Source organism: Dama dama, chromosome 20 (genome assembly GCF_033118175.1).
Source record: "Dama dama isolate Ldn47 chromosome 20, ASM3311817v1, whole genome shotgun sequence".
Classification (NCBI taxonomy): Eukaryota; Metazoa; Chordata; class Mammalia; order Artiodactyla; family Cervidae; genus Dama; species Dama dama.
This window is the reverse complement of record NC_083700.1, coordinates 2,279,926-2,306,536: the sequence shown is the minus strand read 5'-3', so window position 1 is coordinate 2,306,536 and position 26,611 is coordinate 2,279,926. Positions and strand designations below refer to the sequence as shown.

At 43.2% G+C, this 26,611-nt stretch overlaps 1 protein-coding gene across 1 annotated transcript in view; it reads left to right on the top strand.

The window, feature by feature from the left end:
- Nucleotides 1-4,714: 4,714 nt before the first annotated feature.
- The window catches only part of ILDR2 (immunoglobulin like domain containing receptor 2), a 59,379-nt gene continuing 37,482 nt past the window's right edge, over nt 4,715-26,611 (top strand). Inside the window, exons 1-3 of the mRNA XM_061121770.1 lie at nt 4,715-4,907; nt 21,525-21,857; nt 23,107-23,226. Of these exons, the coding sequence (XP_060977753.1) occupies nt 4,715-4,907; nt 21,525-21,857; nt 23,107-23,226 (646 nt within the window). The remainder of the gene's footprint in view (nt 4,908-21,524; nt 21,858-23,106; nt 23,227-26,611) is intronic.

Genomic DNA, 26,611 nt, shown 5'->3' with positions numbered 1-26,611 from the left:
CTCCCCTGTCCTGTCCCCTTTTCACCACCAATCCCTCAACATAACAAATTCTGCCCATTCTATAAACACCAATTGAGACATTAATTCATTTTTTACTGGTGTTGCTTACTCCCCCCACTCCCCACCCCCACTGAATGGCTCCTTCCTTCATGTTCCAGGGGCACTTTCTCCATACCTCCACCATCAATATATGCTCTGCTTTACCACCAGTATTTGTTTTGTGTTTAATGGTCTGATTTTCCTTCCTCTCCTGGACCCAAGATGAGGCCCCTTAATGGCAGAAAATCTGCCTTCCTCATCTTTGTAGCTTTGGCTCTTAGCACCTAGTAGATGCTTGATACATGTTTGTTAATGTATATATTTCTTGGTCGTCTCGAAACACGTACATTTAGGATCCTTTCCTACACACACAGACAAATCCTTTTTAAGACTGAAGTGATCCATCTAAATACGCCCTGCAAACTGGAAGTGAAATTCGCTCAGGCATGGCCGACTCTTTGCGGGTCCATGGACTATAGCCCGCCAGGCTCCCCCGTCCATGGAATTCTCCAGGCAAGAATACTGGAGTGGGTACCTATTTCTTACTCCAGGGGATCTTCCCTACCCAGGGATCGAACGCCGATTCTTTACCATCTGAGCCACAAGTGCACCCTTTTGTAGACAAAAGGCCGAGAAGTGATTACATGCTGGACAAATGTGAGCCGTATAATTGTTCAGTTCATTCTATATTTACATATTTTCTGTTAAAGAGCTGCATGCCCTTATGTCATAATGTTTTAACCTCATAACGTTTTAAAAGAAGAAAGTTTGGATGCAGGTTCTCGCATACCTTTTCCAATTCTGCGGAGCCCCTTGGTTTTGGGCATTGTTAATAAGGGATCAGGATGGGGGTGGGGCAAGGGGGTTCAGTGAAAGCCCACACCCTCGCCAACAAGTTATGCCAAGTCGCCGCAGGTCCCTCTCTCCCAGTCAGAATGGCCCTGGCCACGTGCGTACCCAGACTCCCTCCTCGAGTCCACAACCCCGCTTCTGGCTCTGGTCCCGAACGCTGGCTTCGCTAGGAGCTGCCGGCGCTGATCGCTCCCCGCTCGGCGCAGCCCGCCCAGCCGCCTCCTCCGCACCTCCGCCCCCTTGTACTTTGTCTCTCGGCCCTGACCTCCCGGCCGCAGGGGCGTGCGCGTGACGGAGAAACTTTGGCAGGCCCGGGGCGGCGGGGCGGGGGCCGGCGGCTGAGCTCCCCCGCGCGGCGTGCGCTGCGGCGGGAAGGCACTCGGCGGGCTGCGCTGCCCGAGCGTGCGGGTGCGCTAGCGGGCTGGGCAGGCGCCGCCGAGCGCGGGGCGGACTCCGGGAGCCCGCGGCAACGCGCGTGCAGCCTGCGGCGCTGCCGGGCCGGCGGGAGGCTGCACCCAGGGCCGCCGGGGCCCCGCCTGCGCTGCCGGGCCGGCGGGAGGCTGCGCCCAGGGCCGCCGGGGCCCCGCTCGCACCCGGCGCCGCGGCTCCGCCGCTCGGTTACATAGATCCTCCATCTCTGCCGCTTCCTACTTCCCTCACTCCTTAATCTGGATGGGAAGTTGGGGGAAATGGACAGAGTCGTGATGGCTTGGGTTGCTCTCCTCTGGCTAACAGGTAAGAGACATTTTCAACCGAGACGGATAACTTGACATGTATTCCGGTACTGGTACAGTCTCACCCTCCTCCCCACCCCATCCCCAGCTCCCCCCAGACTGTGTTTAAAGCTGCTTGGCAGAATGGTGGTAAGTGGGGGAGGGGGCTGTGTGTGTGTGTATTAGAATGATGGGGGAGGCCGAGACAAGCCCGAGTGTGTGTGTGTCTGTGTGTCTGTGTCTCTGTGTGTGTGTGTATTAGAATGATGGGGGAGGCCGAGAGAATCAAGTGAGCCGGCCAGAGATGCAGGTGTTTTGACTCATTCGAGATATGAGATTGTTCTTGCCAATGTGCATTTCCCTTTCCATTCCACGGTTCTCCTCAGTCTTATCCGGAGTTTGTATTATGTGAGTCCTGGGGAAAACCTGGTTGGGAAAAAAAAATGAAAGCTCAGGGGAGACTGATTAATTAAGAGAACTAGTTTTCTGGAGGTTGGAGGTACACGAGTGTCTCCTTGATTCCTTCCCTGGAGAACCCGGAGCCCCAGGGGCATTCTTCTGTGGCTCCCAGGGGTGCAGGGGAGCTGGAATGAGGAAGGAGACTGGGATGGAGGCTTGATTGGTTGTGGAGTTGAGGGCCTTGCGCTCACTCATTTGGTAGCATTTGGGGAGTGGTTCCATAGAGGAGAAGAGCCTTCCTCCGATAAACAAGTGGAAACGCCTCCTAATAAAGATAATTTGCAGAGATATTCAGAAGGCAGGGTTTCTCTTTAGCGTTAGAGTCACTTCATCGAGCTTGGACCTCCATATTTCCCCCTCCCTTTTGGTGAACTTTCTTGTCACCCTCCTGGGATCTGGAAAGGCTCGAGTTCCAAAGGTGTGTTCCCACAGGGTGATCTGGGAGGCTGAGAGACAGGTGGCCAGGCGGGGTGGGCAGCCCTGCCTGGGGATGGAGGGGTTAGGAAGGCTTGGATAGTCAGGGGCTGGGTCTGAGGCAGCAATTCAAAGCAAACTGGAAACCAGGTGATGGAGCAGAAAGGTGAGGACAAGAGGGGGCAGTGAAGGGCAAGAGAGAAAGTGTAAAATAGCACCAAAAATAAAGTTGTGTCCCCTCTCGGGGCATTGAAGACTGGGAAAAATCAAGTCAGCAGGAAAAGAGGAACAAGATTAAAAATCTAAGGCAAGTGATTGAAAGAGGGTCAATAATACAGTTAAGAAGAAAGACAAAACCACTATTTCCCTTAGTTTCGGAGTAAGATTATAGATTGCCTCAGTTTTTTTCCTATTCCTAATGAAGGGTCCCTAACACTGGCTCTTGCCCCCTGCTAGGTTTAGGTTTGGGGGAGCCTTTAGCAGAGTTAGCCACTTCTCTTGGCTGCTCTGAGTTCATCCCTCCCACATTATTCAAATCTGAATCATCTCTAATTTCAGGGTTTGGCTGATCCATGCCTCCCCACTCCTTTGGCCTCCTAGTGCCTTCCACTTCTACCCTTACTGATTCTGAATGTCCTTAATTTGCCTCTGCTTCTCAGTTATCATATTTGAGGGGAACTTTGGCCTTGAACCTCTATCACCTCCCTAAAGTCTGCTAGGCATCTGCGGAGGGGTCCTTGATTCAGAGATGCTCTTCTAGACACCCTGGGGTGTACCCTAGAAAAGCTCTCTAAGGACTTGTAGGGCATGGGCAGAAGAGGAAGGTATAGCCTACGCTAGAGGGCTGAAAGCTTTTTAATGCAATGGTCCCTGGAAGGAACAGTCTAGTTCAGTCCTCTCAATTTATACAAATGGAGACCCAGAAAAGCAATATTCACAGAGCAAGTTTGTGTTGGAGCAGGTGCCAGAACCCAGTTCTCTCGAGCCCCGGGCCCGTTCTTCTCCCATCGGCACCTGGAGATATTGCTCCTGCCTGGAAACAGGCAACAGGTTATCAGGGCCATCCCAGCTGTCAGAGGGCCAGAACTTCCAGGCTCTGCAAGTGAGGTGGCTCCAGAGATCCCACTGATCTCCCACTGGCACCCCCTGGTCCTAGCTTCCGCTTCCCTTTCATCCCACGGTGGACAAGCCTTTCAGTCTCAGCCAAGAGCAGGAGCTAACAATGGCGGCTGGGGAGGGGCGGGGAGGAGAGAGGAGCAGTCAAGGATGAGATGGATTCAGACTCTTCGTTCACAGAGCAACCAGGAGAGGAAAGGTAAGACATTTTAGTCCAGCCCAATCAATGAATTTTCTCTTGAGGGGGTGGTGGAAAGGGAGGGAAAAAGGAAAGGACAGATTAAAAATGAGTCAGAGAGCCAGAGGGGAAAAAAACACATTCATTCTCCCCCTCCCTCCCTTTCTCTCTCCTCCCGCTTCTCACTTCTCTCCTTTTCTCCTACTCTCCTCCCATCCACCCTCCCCTGCCCCCCACCAGTTTCTCTGTTTTAATGCAGGCTGAGCAATTTCTAATCAACACTTCAGGTTTTTTTCCCTCAGGCTCTAGCAGCTTCTTCCTGGTCTTTCAATGCAAAAATTCTGTATTTCTTTCTGCTGTATATTTAGCCTCCTGATTTCCCATTGTCAGTGTGAGGGAGCTTCCTGCAATAGACTGTTTTGTTGTTGTTATTGTCCTCATTGTTTTGCACAAAATAAAATGCTTACCAGCTGCTATTTTAGCAACAGGTGCCATCTAGCAATAAGACTTGAGGGTTCACTATGTCTTTGTTCCTGAATATGGGTGGCATTTCAACCTTTCCGGCAGCAGCAGCTGTGAGAAACGCCAGAACTGTGGTGACACTCTGGGAACATACTCCAGGAGCAGGCAGTGCATTTTCCTGGAGACTCTTTTGGGTCTCTCAGTGATAAAGAGTGCTTATTCTATTAGCATTTCTTTTGGCACCTTTTTGGTGGTATTGATTCATTCATTCATCCATTCTCCAGGCATGTACCAAATACCTGCGGTTTCTAAGTATTTTGATAGGTGCTGAGAATACAGAGAGAAAAGACATACTCTTTGCCCTTTGAAGAGTGGTCAGTCTAATCAGTGACTCAAATGAGTTTTCAGATAATTTTGATATGGAGCTAAAAAGTCCTTCAGTGAGAGCCGTGAGAGCCACGCAGGTGCTGTAAGGGCATGCATGAGGCACACCCACCTCAAACCTGGGGTGGGAGTCGAGCAACTCGGAAACCAACTCCTGGAAGAGGTGATGGCTGAGTTAACATGTTTACTCATGCACAGTCAGCTGCTGAGTTCCTGTCACGTCCAGGCGTTGAGCATGTGTAAGACAGCCGTGCATTCCAGCAACTTGCAGTGTGGTGCTGGTGACCTCAGTGAGGGAACTGAACAGTTAGGGAGTACCTCTTGCAAAGACCTCCTGGTCTTTCAATGCAAAAATTCTGTATTTCTTTCTGCTTGCAAAGGCGACCGTGGAGATATGCACCAAGTGTTGTGGGTGCTACATACAGCAGGAAGGGAAGTATCCAGGAAGGGTTGTTACCTGGTTTTTTTGCATTCAGGTAGTATGAGAATAGGCTTGCGTATAGAGAATTAAAATGTTATTAGTCCTAGAGAGGCAGGGGTTTCTTTCTCTTTTTTTGTATTGATAATATATATTTTTTCTTTTTTTTTAATAATTTTTTAATTAATTTATTTTACTTTACAATATTGTATTGGTTTTGCCATACATTGACTTGAGTCCTCCATGGGTGTACATGTGTTTCCCTATCCTGAACTCCCTTCCCACCTCCCTCCCCATCCCATCCCTCTGGGTCATCCCAGTGCACCAGCCCTGAGCACCCTTTTAAAGATTGCTGACACCTCAGCAGCTGGCGTGCTGCAGTCCATGCGGTCACAGAGTTGGACATGACTGAGCAACTGAACTGAACTGTTACCTCAACTTCCATTATCTCCTTTTTCCATCCTTTCAACTCCCTTCCCTCCAATGTCCATTTTTGCCCATAGAAGAGACCTTTTTTGTACTGGAGCATCTTTCAGCACTTTATCACAACTCTCTCCGCTTCCTACCATGAGCCTGGATGCTTTTCTCTGGACTAGGAAAGGGGGCTTGTTTCAGTATCCCATTTACGCCTTAGATTTTAGACTCATAATTCTGCTGAGTGTCTAGCTTATACAGACTTGGGTATTAGTTCTAGTAGTCCTAGTGTAACTCCATGCTAGTACTATACTATAGTCTTAGTGACAGTACCTAGTGCTTATGGTGTTAGTACCAGGACTTGGTTAGTGGAAAGAACTCCAACCTAGGATTTGAGGACTGGATTCCAATCCCATCTCCACAGATTAACTGTATATCCATGGGATCTGGGTCTTATAATCTGGTTTTGTTTTTTTTTTTTTCCTTTTGGCATGTAATTTTATTATTTCATTGAGATATAATTGACATATAACATTAGTTTCAAGTGTACAACAAGATTCCATATTTCTATATGTTATGAAATGATCACCACAATAAGTTTAGCTAACATCCATCATCTTATACACTTACAATTTTTTTCTTGTGATAGCTTTCAGCATTTATTCTGTTAGCAACTTTCAAATATGCAGCATAGTATTATTTTACTTTAGTCACCAGGGTGTGCATTATATTGGTTTGGACTGCAGCACGCCGGGCTTCCCTGTCCTTCACTATCTCCCAGAGTTTGCTCAAACTCATGTCCATTGATTTGGGGATGCCATCCCACCATCTCATTCTCTGTCTTCTCCTGCCCTCAGTATCAGGGTCTTTTCCAGTGAATTTGCTCTTTGCATCAGGTGGCCAAAGTGTTGAAACTTCAGCTTCAACATCAGTCCTTCCAGTGAATATTCAGGGTTGATTTCCTTTTGGATTGACTGGTTTGTTCTCTTTGCCCTCCAAGGAACTCTCAAGAGTCTTCTCCAGCACCACAATTCAAAAGCATCTATATTTGGTGCTCAGCCTTCTTTACAGTCCTACTCTCACATCTGTACATGACTACTGGAGAAACTATAGCTTTCATTATATGGACTTTGTCAGCAAAGTGATGTCTCTGCTTTTTAGTATGCTGTCTAGATTTGTCATAGCGTTTTTTCTAAGGAGCAATTATCTTTTAATTTCGTGGCTGCAGTTACCATCTGCAGTGATTTTGAAGCCCAAGAAAAAGAAATCTGTGCATTATATACTCAGGACTTAGTTATAAACTAGAAGTTTGTACCCTTTGACCCCCTTCACCCAGCCCCCACCTCTGGCAACCATCAATCTGTTCTCTATATCATGGGCTTGGTTTTTTGTTTTTGTTTTTAAAGATTACACATATAAGTGAGATTATACAGTATTTGTCTTTCTGATTGATTTCACTTAACGTAATGATCTCAAGGTCCATCCATGTTGTCACAAATGGTAAGATTTCATTCTGTTTTATGGCTGAATAATATTCCATTGTGTGTGCATGGATATAAATGTCAATTATACACACACACATGTATAAATATATAGTATGGCATCTTTTTATCTATTTATTAAATGACAGACACTTAGGTTGTTTCCATATCTTGACTATAGGCTACTGTAAATAAAGTAGCAGTGAACATGGGATTGCATATATTATTATCTTCTAAAAATCCATTTCTTTTTATTATTTTGTCTTTAATTGGAGGATAATTGCTTTACAATGTTGTTTTGGTATTATAATCTTTTGAATGAGGTCATGTCTTTCAGCTCTAAGATTCTTTGGTATGGAACTTTTCTCCCTTTAATTTTGATGAGTTGGAAGTCAGATTTACAGAGCCCTCAGTGCCCCTTCATGGATCACAGCCTTGTCATGGCGAAGGGACTTGCGTAAGTCAATGAAACTATGAGCTGATGCGGTGCGGGGCCACCCAAGACAGACAGGTCATAGTGGAGAGTTCTCACAAAACGGGATCCACTGGAAGAGGGAATGACAAATCACTCCAGGATTCTTGCTGTGAGAATCCCATGAACAGTATAAAAAGGCAAAAAGATATGACACCAGACAATAAGTCCCCCAGGCCAGAAGGCATTCAGTATGCTACTGGGTAAGAGCAGAGGGCAATTACTAATAGCTCCAGAAAGAATGAAGCAGCTCAGCCAAAGCAGAAATGGCGCTCAGTTTTGGATTTGCCTGGAGGAGAAAGTAAAGTCCGATGCTGTAAATAACAATATTGCATAGGAACCTGGAATGATTGCTGAGAGAAATATCAACAACCTCAGATATGCAGATGATACCCCTCTAATGGCAGAAAGTAAAGAGAAACTTAAGAGCCTCTTGTTGAGGGTTAAAGAAGGGAGTAAAAAAGCTGACTTAAAATTCAACATTCAAAAAACTAAGAACATGGAATCCAGTCCCAACACTTCATGGTAAATAGGAGGGGAAAAAGTGGAAGCAGTGACAGATTTTTTTTTTTGAGCTCCAAAATCACTACTGATGGTAATTGCAGTCATGAAATTAAAAGACGCATGCTTCTTGGAAGGAAAACTATGACAAACCTACATAGCATATTAAAAAGCAGAGACATCACTTTGCTGACAAAGGTGCATCTAGTCCAAGCTATGGTTTTTCCAGTAGTCATGTGTGGATGTGAGAGTAGGATCATAAAGAAGGCTGAGTGCCAAGGAATCAATGCTTTCGAACTATAGTGCTGGAGAAGACTCTTGAGAGTCCCATGGATAGCACAGAGATCCAACCAGTCAATCCTAAAGGAAATCAACCCTGAATATTCATTGGAAGGACTGAAACTGAAGTTCCAATATATTGGCCTCCTGAGGCGAAGAGACAACTCATTGGAAAAGACCCTGATGCTGGGAAAGATTTAAGGCAAATGGAGAAGGGGGTGGCAGAGGATGAGATGATTAGAAAGCATCATTGACTCAATGGATATGAATTTGAGCAAACTCTGGGAGATAGTGAAGGACAGGGGAGCCTGGTGTTCATTGGGTTACAGGGAATCAAACTCAACTTAGCAACTGAACAAACAAACAAACAAAAGGTCCTCAGTGAGGAGCCACAGAAGGAGCCCCAGTTATCTTCAGCTTTTCTCTGACCACTAATGATTGGAATGAAAAACAGCAGCTGGGAAGGGAGAGCCCTTGTTAGCATTTTCAGAGGAACGAGTAGCACCCAGTGCCTGGTGGACAGGATAGGATCAACTCTAAACAATTAAATGTTGTTATATTGGGAACTGTTGAAGTAAGTCAAGTGCTTTGGGTCAGGTGGGATGAATCCTGCTCTAGCCAACGTGGTCCTCAAATGTCCCTTCTGGTCTCAACTTTTTGTTCCAGGACACACTCACCTCTTTACTCCTTCCAATTATTTTGGCTCTTATAATGACTTTCCCCCAATTAGGAATTATAAAGAAAGGTACAATCTAATTGTTGCTCTTGCTTATTTAGAAACTATAATGCTTTTCTAGTTTTGTGAGTGGTAAAGAATCTGCCTGCCAATGCAGGAGATGCAAGAGACACTGGTTCAGTCCCTGGCTCGGGAAGATCCCCTGGAGTAGGAAAAGGCAACCCACTCCAGTTTTCTTGCCTGGAAAATTCCATGGACAAAGGAGCCTGGCAGGCTACAGTCCATGGGGTTGCAAAGAGTCAGACATGACTGAGTACGCTCGCAATACTTTTTTAATGTGTTTTATGACTTTTTAAAATCTCTTTTTATCCTTCTAAGTAAGGCTGGTTACTATCTATCTATACATAAGAAGAACAAGCCTCAGAGGAAGTAAATGACTTGTCTAAGTCCATTGTATCTTATTGATTAAAAATAAGAAATAATGTCACTGACTTACATATGACTTGGTTGTTCAAATGCCTGAATCCAAGGAAAACATTTTCTAGTTAATGTGGGTGAAACTAGAACTCCTGATTTAAGGGAACAAATCCAGGTGTCTGGGCTTCCTTGATGGTGCAGTGATAAAGGATCCACCTGCCAAGCAGGAGATCACACATTTGATCCCTGGGTTGGAAAGATCCTCTGGAGAAGGAAATGGCAGCCCACTCCAGTATTCTTGCCTGGGACATTCCATGGACAGAGGAGCCTGGTGGGCTATTGTCCATGGGGTCATAAAAGAGTCAGATATGACTTAGAGACTAACAACAGTACAACGTGGTTATCTGTCATAGGGCATTGGGTAATGAGGCTCAGAATTCACAGAACTCAGGGAAATATTACAGGGAAAAGTGGTAAAGAATAGCATTTAGTATTTCTGATTAAATCCTAAAATCTACAGGAAAGGAGTGAATGAGGAGTGCTCCAGAGAGGCACAGGAGAGCATCAGGTGTGACCCTGTGACAGCTGGCATGTCAGAGCCCATCTGGGACTAGCGGATGGTGCTGTGCGTCCAGGAGCCACACAAGAGGGAGCATATGTAGGTTTAAAATCTTGGTCTTTAAGATAGCTTCTGGCTTGCTGGAAATGAAAGACGGCATCTTGGATGACTAGAGTTCTTTATGGGCCAAGAAACAAGGAAGAACTCAGAACATGCTGCTTCCCTGTTCTCCTCCAGCGGCTGAAGCCCTGCAGGAAGTATTGCTCTAAATTAGGAGTAGAACCTTCACATTCAGCTGGAATCCTGCATCATCACTCCTCCCTTGCCCTGGGCTCATCAGGAGGCAGTTGGGAGAGAGGGATAAGGCTCAAACTGACTTGGATTTAAATGCTAAATTAATAGTTTACCTTATTTTATTTAGCTTTAAAATGGGAAAGCTAACTTACCTTGTAGGGTTGTTGTGATCATTAAAATGAAATGATGTACAATTCCTAGCACAGTATTTGGCACATATTATGCTCTCAATGCTTTTTATGGGCCCCCAAATAGGAATATTAGTCAGCATTTTGATGTAGCAATAATCAACCTCATAATCTCAATAGCTCACAACACCAAACATTTAGTTGTTCATATTATATGAGAGCTGCAGTCAGCTCCAGATCAACTGTGAATTGGCTAGAATTGGTGGACTTGCCTCATTTCCAGATTTCTTATTCCAAGACCCAGGGTGAAGGAGCAGCCACAGTGTGGGCATGCTCTTCTCCTGGTGAGGACTCATGGCTGGTAGGGAGAGGGTACAGAGCCAAATGACACAAATGCCTTTTAAGCTTCTGCTTGGACAAGTCTTATGGCACATGTACTCACATTGCATTGGCCAAACGTCTCACCTGGCCAAGCCATAGTGTATGGAGTGGTAAGTGTACTCTGCCTACAGGGAACAATGTAAGGGTGAAGAGAGAAAACTAACTGGGAACAAATAATCCAATCTGTCAACTGGCTTAAATCATTCAACTGAATGTGTTGAGTACCTACTAGGTAGCAGTTTTTAAAAGCCTTTGGGAGAGAGCTTGTTGTTATTAATAATGGCCAAGACAGATGACTAAATAGAAAATTCTTAGACAAGATGATATGATCCTCTAGGGTACTATGACTGCAGTAAGAGCAAGAAGAAGCTTTTATAGGAAGTGATAGCTGAGGAAGTCAGGAAAGATAAGTAGGTGTTACTAGAGGAAGAGTGGGATTGAGGGAAGGGAAATTTACAGAGGAGACAGCATGTGCAAAAGCCGGGAATCAAAAGAGGACATGATGTTATTTGAAAAGTACAAATATTTTACTTTTTTTTTTTTTAAAGTGAGTGGATAGCCTGTCCCTTCTCCAGGGGATCTTCATGACCCAGGAATTGAACCGGAATCTCCTGCATTTCAGGCAGATTCTTTGCCAGCTGAGCCACCAGGAAAGCCCCATGGAAGAGGGTGCCCCCATCTAAAATGAGTCCTTGTATTTCTGAACGCCTACAGGGAGTATTAGAAAGCGTGAGAGCATAGGAGTGCTATGACCAGATGTGCATTTTAGAAATATTATTTGAACCTCAATGTGGAGGGTAGATTAGATATAGACAGACATGCAGCAAAAACCAGCTAGAAGACCCTTGCTGAAAGAGAGGGAAGACATGATGAGATTCTGAGCTCCGGTGGTGCAGTGACGATGACCGGAGTAGACAATGACAAGAGATGGAGGCAGTAATCCTGGCTTGGTTGTGTGTGGAAGTTGAAAGATAAGAGTATCAGAGATGTCTCCAGGTTCCTGTCTTGGGATTGCTGGGATGCCATTTATGGACATGAACTAATATAGGAGGAGGAACATGTAAGGGAGGGAGATACAGGTTCAGTTTTTTGCATTATATTAGAGTAAGCCTAAGATGCTATAACAAAGAGACCCTAGTAATAGTTTAAAACTCACATAAAATAGTTTTTTTCTCTCTCCTATAACAGAAGAGAACTAGTGGGACTGAGTCTACTGTTCCCATATGTGGCTCCCAAGACTGCTCCAGTGATAGGTATTTTTCAGCTAGTAGAAGCAAGGAAAACAGAGGATCAAGTAGTTTGTTTTTAGGGAGGTGACGTGGAAATCACATACATCACCCCTCCTCACCTATGTCCTGAATCTAGTCCTGTGATCATAATTAGCTACCAGGCAGGCTAGGAAATATAATATGTGGCTGTCTTGGCTGGCCAGATTAAAACCTGGAAGGTTCTGTTTTTAAAAGAAGTGGACAGTTAGCATCTCCAGCTATAGAATGATGAGTTTGGGGTGCTTGTGTAACATCCGGATGGAAAAAGAAGTTATATATTTGGGTCTGGAGCTTGGGTAAGATATCTAAACTGGAAATACAGGTAACAAGTTGATGAAAGTGGAGAAGAGCTCTCTCACAGGAGCTTTCTCTGCCCAGATGGCTGGTCCATCCAAGGAGTCTGACCCACCTGATTGAATCAGGACTGCTTCCACAGTTCCTGGGCCGTGCAGGGTAGACTGACCTCTTTTAGTAGGAACTGGAACAGCATGTAAGCCAGCTAGACATTACCCATGAGCTTGCTTCAGATCTCTGGAAGATGAGCAAATCAAATAGAAAGGAGATGTGCTTCTGGCTTTCATTTGCACAGTGGTGGCAGAGAGTGGGAAAGCAAGGCTCAGTGGGACACACAGGACATATGCTTAATGAATGGCAAGCTCTGTGTGCACAAGGGCCGGACTTATAGGCAGCAAATAATAAGTAGGCCATGAGCAATGCCCTCCTGAGCAAGGGTGACACCAGTGTTTACTTTAGCCCGATAGAAAGGGGGAGACACTGATGCTTTTTAGGACCCTTGGGAAGAAAACATGAAAGAATGTTGTCATATTTTTAAAATATTTTTTAAAAGAAATCTCTAAATAGTACATCTGGTTACCCTAACCCTAAAATGGATCAAGCCATTAGGTACTGTGGTAGCAAACAAGAGAAACTGATTCTGTTCAATTTAAGCAATTGGACAGAAAGAAATTTATTGAAAGAAAATTGATTAACCTGCAGGACCAATAAGCAAACTGGAGAACTAGGCTTAGAAAATAGGCAAGCACTAAGGGAATGTTTATGATTCTTGGTAAAGCCTTTTTTATTATATAACCCAACTATATCAAAAGATGAATAGTTTCTATTTCTGGTGGTTAAAAGGTTCAGGTTGTGTGTCGTCTTTAAAAATTGAGCCTGTAGGTCAGAATTTCCCAAAATGCTTTGTTTTCCATGCTGACAGTACTAAGGGATGGACACACTGTGGACCAAACCTAGAGGAGATGCTTCAGCACTCATTATTCATCTCTTACGCTTAGAAAACCTGCCTATCAATTGTTCCTAAAACAATGTCATAGGAAATTGGGACAGTGTATTAAAAATGTGAAGACAACAATATGAATTCCTTAAAGATCTAACTTGAAGTCAGGAAAAAGAAGATATGTATTGTCATATTGAATGAAGAAAAACTCAGGGCTCTGAAAGCCAAGATATGCTGGTGAATGGGCAATTCTGAGGGCTTCAAGAGTTAAAGGATGGATGAGCTTGATATAAAATTTCTAAAGATGCCGGTCTGTGGTGATAATAATTTTCCATGATCTTCAGCAGCAATCTTTACTTCTCTAAAATGGGGCTGTGCTTATAGATCTGCATCTCAAAAATGCTGGCAGGAATAGCTTACAACTAGTGGGGAAAAGGGACTTGCTTTGAAAAAAAAGAAAGTGCTAAAATAAGAACAGCATTGCTGTAGATACTGCTTTTGTTATCCTTGCAAGAACACAATTCCTCCTGTATAGAATCCTTTTTTTTTTTTACATGAGAATTGGGGCAGGAGCTTATTTTGCCATATGTAAGGAGGTGCTGTCTATACTTGTGGCTGATCCTCCCAGGCCTGGTAACTAGGCACCCCTGGTGATTAGTGAGATGGGGCCTGCTGCTCTGAGCTGTCACTCATCACTCTACTTTTAGGCAGCTTTTCTAGTTATTGATCAGAATCCATTCTCTGCACTGAGGACCACCTGCTGAGAAAGGCCCTTTGGATTCACTTATTCATTTCTTCATTCATTCTTTGATTCATTCCACATTTTGTGAGCTTCAGCTCAATTTTATGGCCTTGCTGTATAATGAGGATACAGAGTCAACCAAATCCACCAAGCTGGTTTTAGAAAAGGCAGAGGAACCAGAGATCAAATTGCCAACATTGTTGGATCATCAAAAAAGCAAGAGAGTTCCAGAAAAACATCATCTGCTTCTGTTTTATTGACTATGCCAAAGCCTTCGACTGTGTGGATCACAATGAACTGTGGAAAATTCTGAAAGAGATGGGAATACCAGACCACCTGACCTGCCTCTTGAGAAATCTGCATGCAGGTCAGGAAGCAATAGTTAGAAGCGAATATGGAACAACAGACTGGTTCCAAATAGGGAAAGGGGTACGTCAAGGCTGTATATTGTCACCCTGTTTATTTAACTTATATGCAGAGTACATCATGAGAAACACTGGCCTGGATGAAGGACAAGCTGGAATTAAGATTGCCAGGAGAAATATCAATAAACTCAGATATGCAGATGACACCACCCTTATGGCAGAAAGTGAAGAAGAACTAAAGAGCCTCTTGATGAAAGTGAAAGAGGAGAGTGAAAAAGTTGGCTTAAAACACAACATTCAGAAAGCTAAGATCATGGCATCTGGTCCCATCACTTCATGGCAAATAGATGGGGAAACAGTGGAAGCAGTGACAGATTTTATTTTTTGGGGCTCCAAAATCACTGCAAATGGTGACTGCAGCCATGAAGTTAAAAGATGCTTGCTCCTTAGAAGAAAAGTTATGACCAACCTAGACAGCATATTGAAAAGTAGAGACATTACTTTGCCAACAAAGGTCCATCTAGTCAAAGCTATGGTTTTTCCAGTAGCCATGTATGGATGTGAGAATTGGACTATAGAGAAAGCTGAATGCTGAAGAATTGATGCTTTTGAACTGTGGTGTTGGAGAAGACTCTTGAGTGTCCCTTGGACTGCAAGGAGATTTAATCAGTCCATCCTAAAGGAAATCAGTCCTGAATATTCATTGGAAGGGCTGATGTTGAAGCTGAAGCTCCAATACTTGCATACTTGCTCCAATGTATTGCATCCAATGCAGATGCAAAGAACTGACTCATTGGAAAAGACCCTGATGCTGGGAAAGACTGAAGGCAGGAGGAGAAGGGGACGACAGAGGATGAGATGGCTGGAGGGCATCACTGACTCAGTGTACATGAGTTTGAGTAAGTTCCAGGAGTTGGTGATGGACAGGGAAGCCTGGCGTGCTGCAGTCCACGGGGTCGCAAAGAGTCAGACACGACTGAGTGAGTGAACTGAACTGAAATCCACCAAATCCTGGTCCTTGCCCTCAGGGACCTTAGAGTTAGAAACCAAGTTTATATTGAATTTTTCAAGATCAGAAGCTGGTCTTTTAAATTTATTTCCCCAGAACTTAACACTGTATTTTAAAACATGTTTTTGAATGAATTTGAGTTAGATAGTCAAGGGCAGTTTTCCTGAAGATCAGGGGCACAGTATAAACTGGAAGAATGGTCTGGTGATCCAAGAATGATGACTCCTTCTTTTGTAAATATAGAAAACCACCTATAATCTTCAATCTTCAATATATCATCTGGTGCTTCTTTTGGTCAGGAATCCTAATTTTTACAGATATGTTCTATATAGTATGATCCCTTACTTACCTTCTTTTTCTGTCTTTTGCTGTCTTCTCTAAGCAGTCTCCTTCCAGTTTTGGGGGATACTTATTTTATTTTGTAGCATGAAACATGGATTCTTCCCATACTTCTGTAAATGTCTTTATAAGAGCTTCAAAACACAAATCCTTTCTGGCGTCAGTGCCCAGGTTCCGAGTCCCAGCCTTCCCACTATGCCAGAGTCTGCTTCTCATGTGTGTGCATGCCCTAAACTCAGTGCTTCTCTCTGTCCACCTCCCAGAAACTCGGGAATAACATGTTTATAATAAAAGAATGGAAAACCTCTTAGTCTGCCTGGAACGAGTGTGGGGCCAAATCATGGAGAAAATCTTACATGCCATGTCAAGGCCTTTGGACCTTATCCTGGAAGGAATGGGGAATCTTTTGAGCCTTAAAGCAGGAGACTGTCTTTTCTGAAAGAATATTCTAGATATAGAAACTGTGGGGAGTGCACCGGGCTGGAAGTAGGGAGACCACTGAAGAGGCTATTATAAAACCAAGAAGGTAATGAGGACTTTAGTAAGAGCTTTGGGCCCAGTCTAGGTTTGGGGCTTCTCTGGTGGCTCAGTGGTTAAGAATCCATCTGCCAATGCAGGAGATCCAGGTTTGATCCCTGGGTTGGGCAGATCCCCTGGAGAAGGAAATGGCAACCTACTCAAGTATTCTTGTCTGGGAAATCACATGGCCAGAGGAGCCTCATAGGCTACAGTCCATGGTGTTGCAAAAGTGTCAAACACAACTTAGTGACTAAACAACAATAGACGCCTAGCTTCAAATCTGTCACTTGCTAACCCTCATGTGTTAGGCAAGATACATACATTCTCTGAGAATCAGTTTCTTCATCTATAAAATGGATGTAATGATAATATCTACTTTATAGGATTTTTTGAGAGAATTAAGATGCTACATGAATGACACGTAACACAATTTCTAATATATAGTAATTCTTTCACAATTATTTCCTGGTATGAGGAATAGAAACCTGATTTATTCCCACTGGGAATGACTGTAGGAATAGAGAAGAGTCAAATTGGAGAAAGATTTGGAATTGGTGACAACTGAAAGTGGGTAGAGACAGAGAGGAAATGATCAAAGCTTTAATTTCTATCTGCAGTGACAGAACAAGGGCTGTACTGGCAAAAGAGCTAGAAAGACAAGGAAGACCAGGCTATGAGCAAGAGTTGAGGTGGGAAAAGAGAAAGTGATGTATGTTTAATTTGAATAAAGAAAGTGAAGTCGCTCAGTCACGTCTTACTCTTTGCGACCCCATGGACTATAGCCTACCAAGCTCCTCTGTCCATGGAATTTTCCAGGCAAGAATACTGGAGTGGGTTGCCATTTTCTTCTCTAGGAGATCTTCCTGACCCAGGGATTGAACCCAGGTTTCCCGCATTATAGGCAGAAGCTTTACCGTCTGAGCCACCAGGGAAATCCTGTCTAATTTGAAGTATCTGTTAAACATGCAGATGAGGTTTCATGAAGTTGAGGGTCTGAGACATAACTGGTAGTTAGAAACATGGGAGAATAAGATTTCTTAGATCAAATGCACAGGTGAACATTACAAAGTGGCTGAAAAATTTCAGTTTATTTACCTGTCACTCAAAGATGTTCTCATTAGCCTGTATAGACCAGCATAAGAAGTACTAGGTTTTTGACATCTGATGAGTGGTGACATAGAAAAGCAAAAAAATCTATAAGAGGTGGGACTCGAGTTCAGGACACTAACCTAGCCCCAAGGCAGATCTCTCGGGAACTAGAGTCAGAGGGAGTGTTCCCAGGCCTAAACCTCAGTGTCCATAGGAGACCGCCAGTCTTGGTCTTCATCCAGACTTGCTATGACTCTGAGGGGCCTGATCTGGGATAGGAGTGGGGATGCCATAAGAGGTGTTTTTTGAAGTTGAGTGAATAGCCACTTTACAATTTCAGATATAGATCAGTCATGCGTGAGCATATTGGAAACAAAACCTAGTCCTCAGGAGAAGGGCCTTATATCAGGGCCCAAGCAAGCAGGGCTGGATCTCAGGACAAGGCTTTGGTCCCAGTGGATTGCAAGCCAGGTGGAAACACAGCCTATTATAAACATGGACTGAGGGAAAGACATGTGGCTCAGCGGGTGTGGGAATTGCAGCCCTCACCCAGAACCCAGGATTAGGGCCAGAAGAGCAGTTCTCGGCCTCACCCTCCAGTGGAAATAGGGTATCTGACAGGGTTGGCCAGGACAGGCTTGGGACCTGGGTGGCGTTTATCCTACAGTTTTGAAGCTTCTAGAGCTCAGGCAGGGATTGACTTCTTTAGCTTTCTAACTCTTCACTCTGGTCCTAAAATGTTCAATAAACTGACATTTCCTTGAAATTCCTAGTTCTGTCCTCTCCAGCTATCCAGATGTATCCCTAGCTTAGATTCCCAGGATTTCCATTATCCCTGCGTATGTAGAAATGTCTGTGTGTGTGCACACACACTCAGCGGTGCCCTGCTTCCAACTGCTAGAAGGTGTGAATGCGACTGTGTTGTGCACTCAGTCATTGTTCAACACCGAGTTACCCAGTCTGCAATCACTATTCCTTCACAGTGTCTGCCCATTCTGCCCTATAACTCACACCTAGCTCTCAGTTGTATGGCTTTACAGAAGTCAACAGATTGTTATTGACAGCAGCAGCAACAACTACATTTATTGAGTGCTTACTTTACATGAGTATTATCCTAAATGCTTAGGATAAAATCTTATTTCACCCTGAAACAACTCCACAAAGTACTTACTATTATTCTGGTTTTACCAGTAAGGAAACTGAAACTCCTAAGAGGAGTAATCTGCTGCAAGTCATGCAGCTGGGAAGTGGCAAGACTTGGATTCTAAATGAGGACTCGCTCTAAAATCCATGCCTTTAACTATCGTGCTATAAAGAGGCAAATGTTTCTGCAAACATATTCTTTATTCTTTGGAAAATGAGCTTATGTGTATGTCAGAAGAAACATACACATAAACTGAGTTAATTAACCTCTGTTAATAATTAAGGGAGTCCACGATTTTAAAAAATAATAATTAATGGTGTCCCATGGCTTGGTCAAGTGGTTAATCTCATTAACAGAAAACAGAGCTGAGAAGGAGGTTATTCTTAGTAATCATCTAATGAAGAAAACCCTATACTTAACCCTTCCCCCAACACTTTTTGTGCTGCACCTGCCTCCTTTGCTGGTTTCATTTATCCTGGAAGGGCTAGGAAATATTTCATTTCTCAAATAGAGCCTGAATAGGTAGCAGAGAAGAAAGGTGGTTGGTCAACAGCCAGCATTGTGATTGGTCGATACCTGTGATTGGTCATCCAGCCTCAGCGACTGCTCACTGAAGTCATTTCACCTCTTTGTCCTGTTTGTTACCTGGAAAATCAGACTGTGAATAAGGATTTAAAGAATTACAAGGTTAAAAATTAATGCAGTAGAATTCAAGGAGAAACTGTAAAAAACCACACACACACACACACACACACACACAAGTCTTTTCCTCATCTAGATTCTAGATGTGTGAGTTGGGAAGAACAGAATCAGTGACACCAGCATTTGGGGGTGGTGGAAGGAAGCAGCAGGGCCTAGGAGGTTCTTTTTTGAGCTTCCAGATGGAAATTATCTTCCCCTTGATGTCACTGATCTACATAATCTGGCTATAATCAAACCTTTTGGTGATGAATGGTCATCAAGATTCAAGAGCCTCTGAATGGGAGTCAAGGGGAAAGGCAGGAAAGGTAAGGGAGGGCTCTCATTTGAGATGTACTATCTATGGGTCATGGTCAAGGTGCTCGTAAAGAGTCCTCTCTCTGCAGGCACCCAGAGAGAGAAGGTTTAACAACTCTGTTGAGTTAAGGAACATGAGGCTCATTTTACAGGTGAAGGCTGCTTAAGAGACTTCATTTAGGCCTTACCATTAGTGTGTAGCCAGATGAGATTCAAAGCCTTATCTCTTTGATTCCAATGCTCTTTTACTATACTATGCTGTTAATGTCATTTAAACATAAATGTGAAATCCTAGAAATTTTCATATTAATAGTCATTCATTCATTTACTTGCCCACTCCTTTATTTATTCTATAGTAGCTATCCAGAACTTAAGGTTCAAACACTAAATCTTAAATACTCTGCTGTATTCACTTCCCAATTCCATAGGATGCAGAAACCTTTTCTTCCTAACAGGAATTAAAACCTAGTTTTCACAATGCGTTTATGGAAGAGAGGCACTAGTCTGGAAATCAGAAGTGAATACAAATATGGTATCTTGCCCATGTTGAGCGAGCTATAAAGCTATTATTCATGACTCTATAAAGAGTCATGAATAAGTGCATATTCAGGTTGTGAGAGTGAGTTTGCCTTGTGGGATGTCATCGTGACCATGGGCAGTAATGAAGGACAGTAGGCCCCGCTAGGAAACTAGTCCTTCTGCCTCTGAAGTCCACCGGCAATTCTAGGGTAAAACTCTTTGCCTCAAGCTACCTGAAAGTGGCTTGGCAGCCTATTGGTTTCACCTCTGGACCTCTTTATCCTATCTTTCTATTCATATTCCTTTTTTTTGCTTCTTATCATGATTCTGCTTCTGTTTCGAAGCAGAATTAGATCAAGCTAGAAACTCTTAACTCTCCCAGTAACCTGAAGAAGTTATGTTCTCTTTGTCTGGAGTTTCTAGACCTTACCATTGAGTTCATAGAAGCCCTTTGCCTCTCAAACACTCCCCTGGGCTTTCATTCATAGCAACTTCCCTCTCTTTCTTGGACACCAAGCTTCAAATTGATCTTTGTAACCACTTAAACTTCTCATCTGCTTTCTAGTCTCCCCCCACCTCTTTTTGGATCACCTTCAAAGCTTTTGAACTTGGTCTACTGCTTTTGATCTGAAATTCTCCATTTCTCTCAAAGCTTTCTTTCCCCCTTAATCTCTGTCTCCTTTGCTTGGTCACCAGCTAGAAGGGAAGTCACTTCCTCCTAAATTCATACTTCCTGGATTCATTGTCCTCATTTATCAAACAGTTTATAGTGTCTGTGGGCTTCAGGAGCCAGGACAGCTAAATAAGACATGTTACTTACTTGACCTGACAAGTCTGATGGCGTGAAAATAAGAACTTGTGAAATTGTTATAGTAAATGTCTGGCGGAGAATGCTGGGGACACTATGGCACAAAGGAGGAAGTGATAAATAGATTGACTGGTCAGAGAAGGCTTGACAAGAAGCCTTTGAACTGTGTTTTAAAAGATGAGGAAGAGTTTCCCAGGAAGATAAGTGAGGGAAAAGCTTTCCATAAACAAGAAACATTATGTGCCAAGATCTAGAGGTGTGATATAGCACATCCCACTTAGGGAAACTGTTAGTTTGGTGTCCTCTGAAGTTGATACTCAAACAGAGGTGCTGCAAGAAGTGAGGCTCAGGAGGAATTAGACAATGAAGCACCTTAAATGCCTTGCTGAGAACTTTGGGTTTTGTTCTAAAGGCCATGGAGGATGAGTGAAGGATTTTGAGAAGGAGATTTAGAAAGATAACCTAAACAAAAAAAAGAAAGAAAGATAACCTGAACTTACAGCAAGGAGAATGGATGCATGTGGGCAACTGCAGGTGGAGAGACCAGACAAGAGATTATTGCAAAATTAGAGGCAAAAAATGAGGAGAACATGCATGGAAGCAGTGGTAGTGGGGTTAAAGAGGGGGATGGAAATATTAAAGATGTTAAGAGGTCACGTTGACAGGACTTTGTGACCAACTGGGTATTGGGAATGAGTGCAGATTTCCGGACAGGGCAACCAGGTAGATATTGTGTTATTCATTGTGATAGGCGAGGGACAGGTGAGGAAGGCAGGGCAGAGGGGCATGCCTGTGTAGGGTGAGGGGAGGCCCAGGATGCAGACGCTGTTTGGACGTCTTCGTTCTGTCTTGCAGCCGCGGCTGAAGGCCTCCAGGTCACAGTGCCCGACAAGAGGAAGGTGGCCATGCTCTTCCAGCCCGCTGTGCTGCACTGCCGCTTCTCCACGTCCTCCCGCCAGCCGGCGGTCGTCCAGTGGAAGTTCAAGTCCTACTGCCAGGATCGCGTGGGGGAGTCCCTGGGCATGTCCTCTCCACGGGCCCAGTCTCTCAGTAAAAGAAACCTGGAGTGGGACCCTTACTTGGATTGCTTAGACAGCAGGAGGACTGTTCGAGTGGTAGCTTCTAAACAGGGCTCGACTGTGACCCTGGGAGATTTCTACAGGGGCAGAGAGATCACGATTGTTCACGGTAAAAATGCTTCTGTTTTTAAGGGATGGGAGGGAGGTTGGTTTCATTCTTCACAGGTGCAAGAGGACGTCGGCCGTGCACCCTTTCAGTCTCTCAAGACTTTGATTTTATGGGAGATGATAGCATCAAGAAGCTTTCATGAGCTTGACCTTTAGTCTGATAATAAATTTATTATTATAATAATAAATTTATAAATTTATTATTATAATAAATTTATTATAATAAAATACATAAATTATAAAATTATAAATAATTTTAATAAATTTTATTAAATATAAAATTTATATTTATTTTTATAAATATAAATATATTTATATTTATATATATCTATTTTAATAAATATAAATAAATTATAAAAATAAATAAATTTATTATTCTAATAAATTTATTATCAGCACTGAATTGAAATGGGTTCTAGTGAAAGCATTCTCAATCAAATACTTTACACCTGACACCAGCCTTTATTGCCCTTGACTCAGAAAGTAAACTTCCCTAAGAAGTTCTCTGCTGGGAAAGGGATGATGTGTCTAATTGCAGAGCCAGGTCGGTGCACAGCCCAAGTCCCAGGCAGTTTTGCATCTGTTCCACTCTTTCTCCTGGTCCCTAAAGCTTTGGAGAAGAGAAGGTCCAAAGTCTGGTATGACCTACTTGATTGTTGGAATTTTGAAGAACTCTGTGAACCTGTCGGGCTTCCCTGGTGGCTCAGACAGTAAAGACTCTGCCTGCAATGCAGGAAACCCGGTTTCCATTTCTGGGTTGGGAAGATCCCCTGGAGACGGAAATGGCAAACCTCTCCAGTATTCTTGCCTGGAAAATCCCATGGACAGAAGAGCCTGGCAGGCTAACAGTCTATGGGGTTGCAAAGAATCAGATATGACTGAGTGACTAACACTTTTCACTTCCTGTGAACTCAGCTTATTTCCAGGAGTCCAGGTTAATTCTGGAATTTATTTGGTTTTCAGGGGCCTCTGGAAGCCTGGTTGAAAGCAAGTGTTCTATTCCTGAAACCAGCCTGCAACTAGACCAGTTTCTGGGTGTGAATTCTCTCGTCTTAGGGATGCTAGTTTTTACTATTGCTTTGTTGTTTGTTTGTTTTGAGTAAAGCAAACATCATGTCAGCCACCATTCAGGTAAAAAAATAGAACACTGCAGACACCCAGAAACACCCCACTTCCACCCACCCTCTGTTGCTCACTGTTTTCTTCAAAGGACAGAATTTAGAACCAGATCCTTCTCTTTGTGATAACAGATGCAGATCTTCAAATTGGAAAACTCATGTGGGGAGACAGCGGACTGTATTACTGCATCATCACCACCCCTGATGACCTGGAGGGCAAGAACGAGGATTCCGTGGAGGTACTGGTGCTGGGTAGGTGACAGCCCTCAGCAACATTTTCATCTTAGACCACTTGCACTGCTCCTTCTTCTCACTTCTCCCTGCATGTATCAACAGGTGGCACACACAGGCTTTATCTTTGGTGCACAAACTGATTTTAGAATATGGTCTCTATGAGCAGTAGCCGTATTTGTTATATTTTGCTTCTTGGCTGCTATGATCCCCTTTTTCGCATTGCCTAAATGTTTCTTCTGCTTTCTTAGTTTTTTTCTCCTCCTTTCCACTTGTGCCTTTAACCCTGATTTCTTTCTGCTTATTTACGTATGCTACTAGTGAGGAAAATGCCAGACACCTTTAAAGCAGGGTAGAGACAGGAATTCACTGGTGTGTTAGGATCTCTTGAGGCCTCTGGGAATCTTTTCCCATCATTCAGTTATCTCCCCTTAAGGCAATCCTAAGGAAAGATGGCTGTGCACTTTTAATAATAAAAGGTACCCAGTGAAAAGAGCTCTGGGGTAGACCTACTAGTGTTTAATTGGAGGGCAAATTTCTTGAAAGCTAAAAGTGCCTGAATTAGTCTCAAAGCAAATATAATCTAATCCTTATTAATATTAATTCCCTCATAAATGAAAACTCATTACTTTCGGCTACTTTTCTCTTTTGTGGATTAGAAGAATGTCAGTGGGAAATGACCTCCTTGTATGAAACTGAAGAACTGAGCACATATTTCATGCTCTATAAATGTTAGTTGAACAAGAAAATTGGAATAAAACATACAGAAATTAAGAAACAACATTAACTGTAGGATAAAATGTACATCCTTGAAGTGATTTTCAAAAGAAATTACATTTTTTGTAGCTTCTAAGAAACCAGGTGATAACAATTTGGGGGCATAAATAAGGTGCTTTCTTTTAGGGCAAATAAAATTAAAGGTTAATTTTTACCTGCTGTGAGAAATTCAGTGCCCAGGGAGAAAATGGAATTTTCTACTTAGGATTTTTAGTTTTACTCTATCATGACTGGCAAATCAGGTTTACTGTTGCCTTAATTTTACAGTTTACAAAATGGACTGAGGTAACTATTAATTATTAACCCTTTAATAATAATCAATGAATTGATGCTTTCAAATTGTGGTGCTGGAGAAAACTCTTGAGAGTCCCTTGGACTGAAAGGAGATCAAACCAGTCAATCCTAAAGGAAATCGACCCTGAATATTCATTGGAAGGACTGATGTTGAAGCTCCAATACACTGACCACCTGATGTGAAGAGCCGAGGCATGGGAAGAGACCCTTATGCTGGGAAAGACTGAAGGCAAGAGGAGAAGGGAGCAGCAGAGGGTGAGATGATTAGGTACCATCACTGACTCAAAGCACATGAATTTGAGCAAATCCTGGGAGATAGTGAAGGACAGAGGAGCCTGGCATGCTGCAATGAATAACTGCTGTGATCTGTAAAAGAACGGGAAATATGACATATATTCAAGAGGGAATAAAAATGTAAAAGGTTTATATTGACATTGTAAAAGACTATAGGACAGTCAGATTCAGGATCTGCTGTGCCTCTGTAAATCTGTAGGAAATAAAAAGATAAATTTCTGCCTAATAACACAACTCTAATGGTCAAGTTTGAAGGAACAAGCGGCTCATTGAGCCTGCAATTAGCTAATTGTGAACACAAGTTATTTGGCCAGTGCAACCATTTGCAGCAAAGTAATTGCTTGTGAAGGAAAAGGAGGCCAGGTAAAAACCACTTGAAATAATTTGGTCCCAGTTCTGCAAATGTGGGGAAATAACAGAGTGAAAGCCTTGTCATTAGAGGATGTGCTGAAGTACATGAAGGGCATTCCTCTGGTTTGAAACATACAGGGTAACTTGGGCAAAGATGCTATCCTCAGGACCAAAAGTGGGGTGAAAGGAAGGCTCGGATGAAAAGGGTCAGCAATGATGGGAGAAAAGATAAGAAAAATTAGTGTTATCCTAAAAAGGGATCAGAAAGACCAAATGTGGATGCTGCAAATCAGATAGAAGCAGCACATTTGTGAGATAAACAGATACACAGTGGAGTTCTTAGGGAGGAGAAACACGTCATTCTGCTATTGTTGTTGTTTAGTCTCTAAGTTGTGTCCGACTCTTTTGCAAGCCCAGGGACTGTAGCCCACCAGGCTCCTCTGTCCATGAGATTTCCCAGAGAAGAATACTGGAGTCTGTTGCCATTTCCTTCTCCAGGGGATCTTCCTGACCCAGGGATCCAACCCGGGACTCCTGCTGCGTCTCCTGCATTGCAGGCAGATTCTTTTCCACTGAGCCACTGGGGAAGCCAGTATCCCACATTAATTAGAAATGTTCAAAGCATGGTAAATTTGCCATGTAAACTTTTTAGGGCAACACTGGTTGTGTTAGTTAATTAAAGGTGTTAGTCTGAAATCTAGGAGAATTTTCTGAATGCAGTATTTACTTTCCAAATGCAACATTCTGAATCTTCTTGGTCTTGACACCCCATTATGGAATTTTTCAAAATATTGTCACAGTTTTTTAAAATTCTAATTATTTAATGGTTATATACTGCAGGCCTGTTCATGAGGTATTCTTTTTATGTGAGACCAAGAGAGCAGCCTGATTTCTGAAGTTAACCTCAAGGAGATAAAGACCTCAATAGGAAGATAATGGTCCATAGTTTGCTGACTACAACTGTCATGAGCCGCTTGTGGTCACTGAACTTACTATGAGGAATAGTTGGAGGAACTGGGAGGATTTGGTCTTGTGAAAGAGGACTTGGGAAAGGGAGCATGTGAAGTCTCTCCAGATATCTGTAGTGAAATTGTGTAGGAGAGACTGGAAACTTACTCTATGCAGCTAGGTAAAACTAGACCCAGGAGTGGAAGTTACAAAGGGAGGGAGTCTGTCTCAGGATAAAGAAAGGACTGTTAACAATCAAAGAGACATCTGAAGATGCAATGTTCTTAGGAGTATTAATTTCTATGTCCTTAAGAAGGTGGAAGATTTCTTTTGAGTTATTGTATCAGGTATTTATAGGAAAAGGTGTTCAACTCACTTATTTTTTTAGCTTTATTTCAAATTTAAAATTATTGGTTTAAAAAGTAGATGAATATGAGTGATGTGACTACTCTGATAAATGAGAAAACGACTTCCCGGTAATTCAGTCCTCATGACAGAGATAAAAGGGTTACAGGTTGCTCACAAGAACATGCAGGATAGCATTCACTCAAAAGGAAGCCAGTGGGGATGCACTGTGGTCTTCTGTGGTAGGTCAGTGTTAAAAGAACTGATTCCACAAGAATAAGAGTAAACCTGATGGAGGCTTGTAGGAACTGGAACGAGCTCTTCTTAGAGGATGATCACAGCATGAGGAATAGAAAACTGTAGAATTTCAGATGACCAATTAGTAAGGGAGATAGTT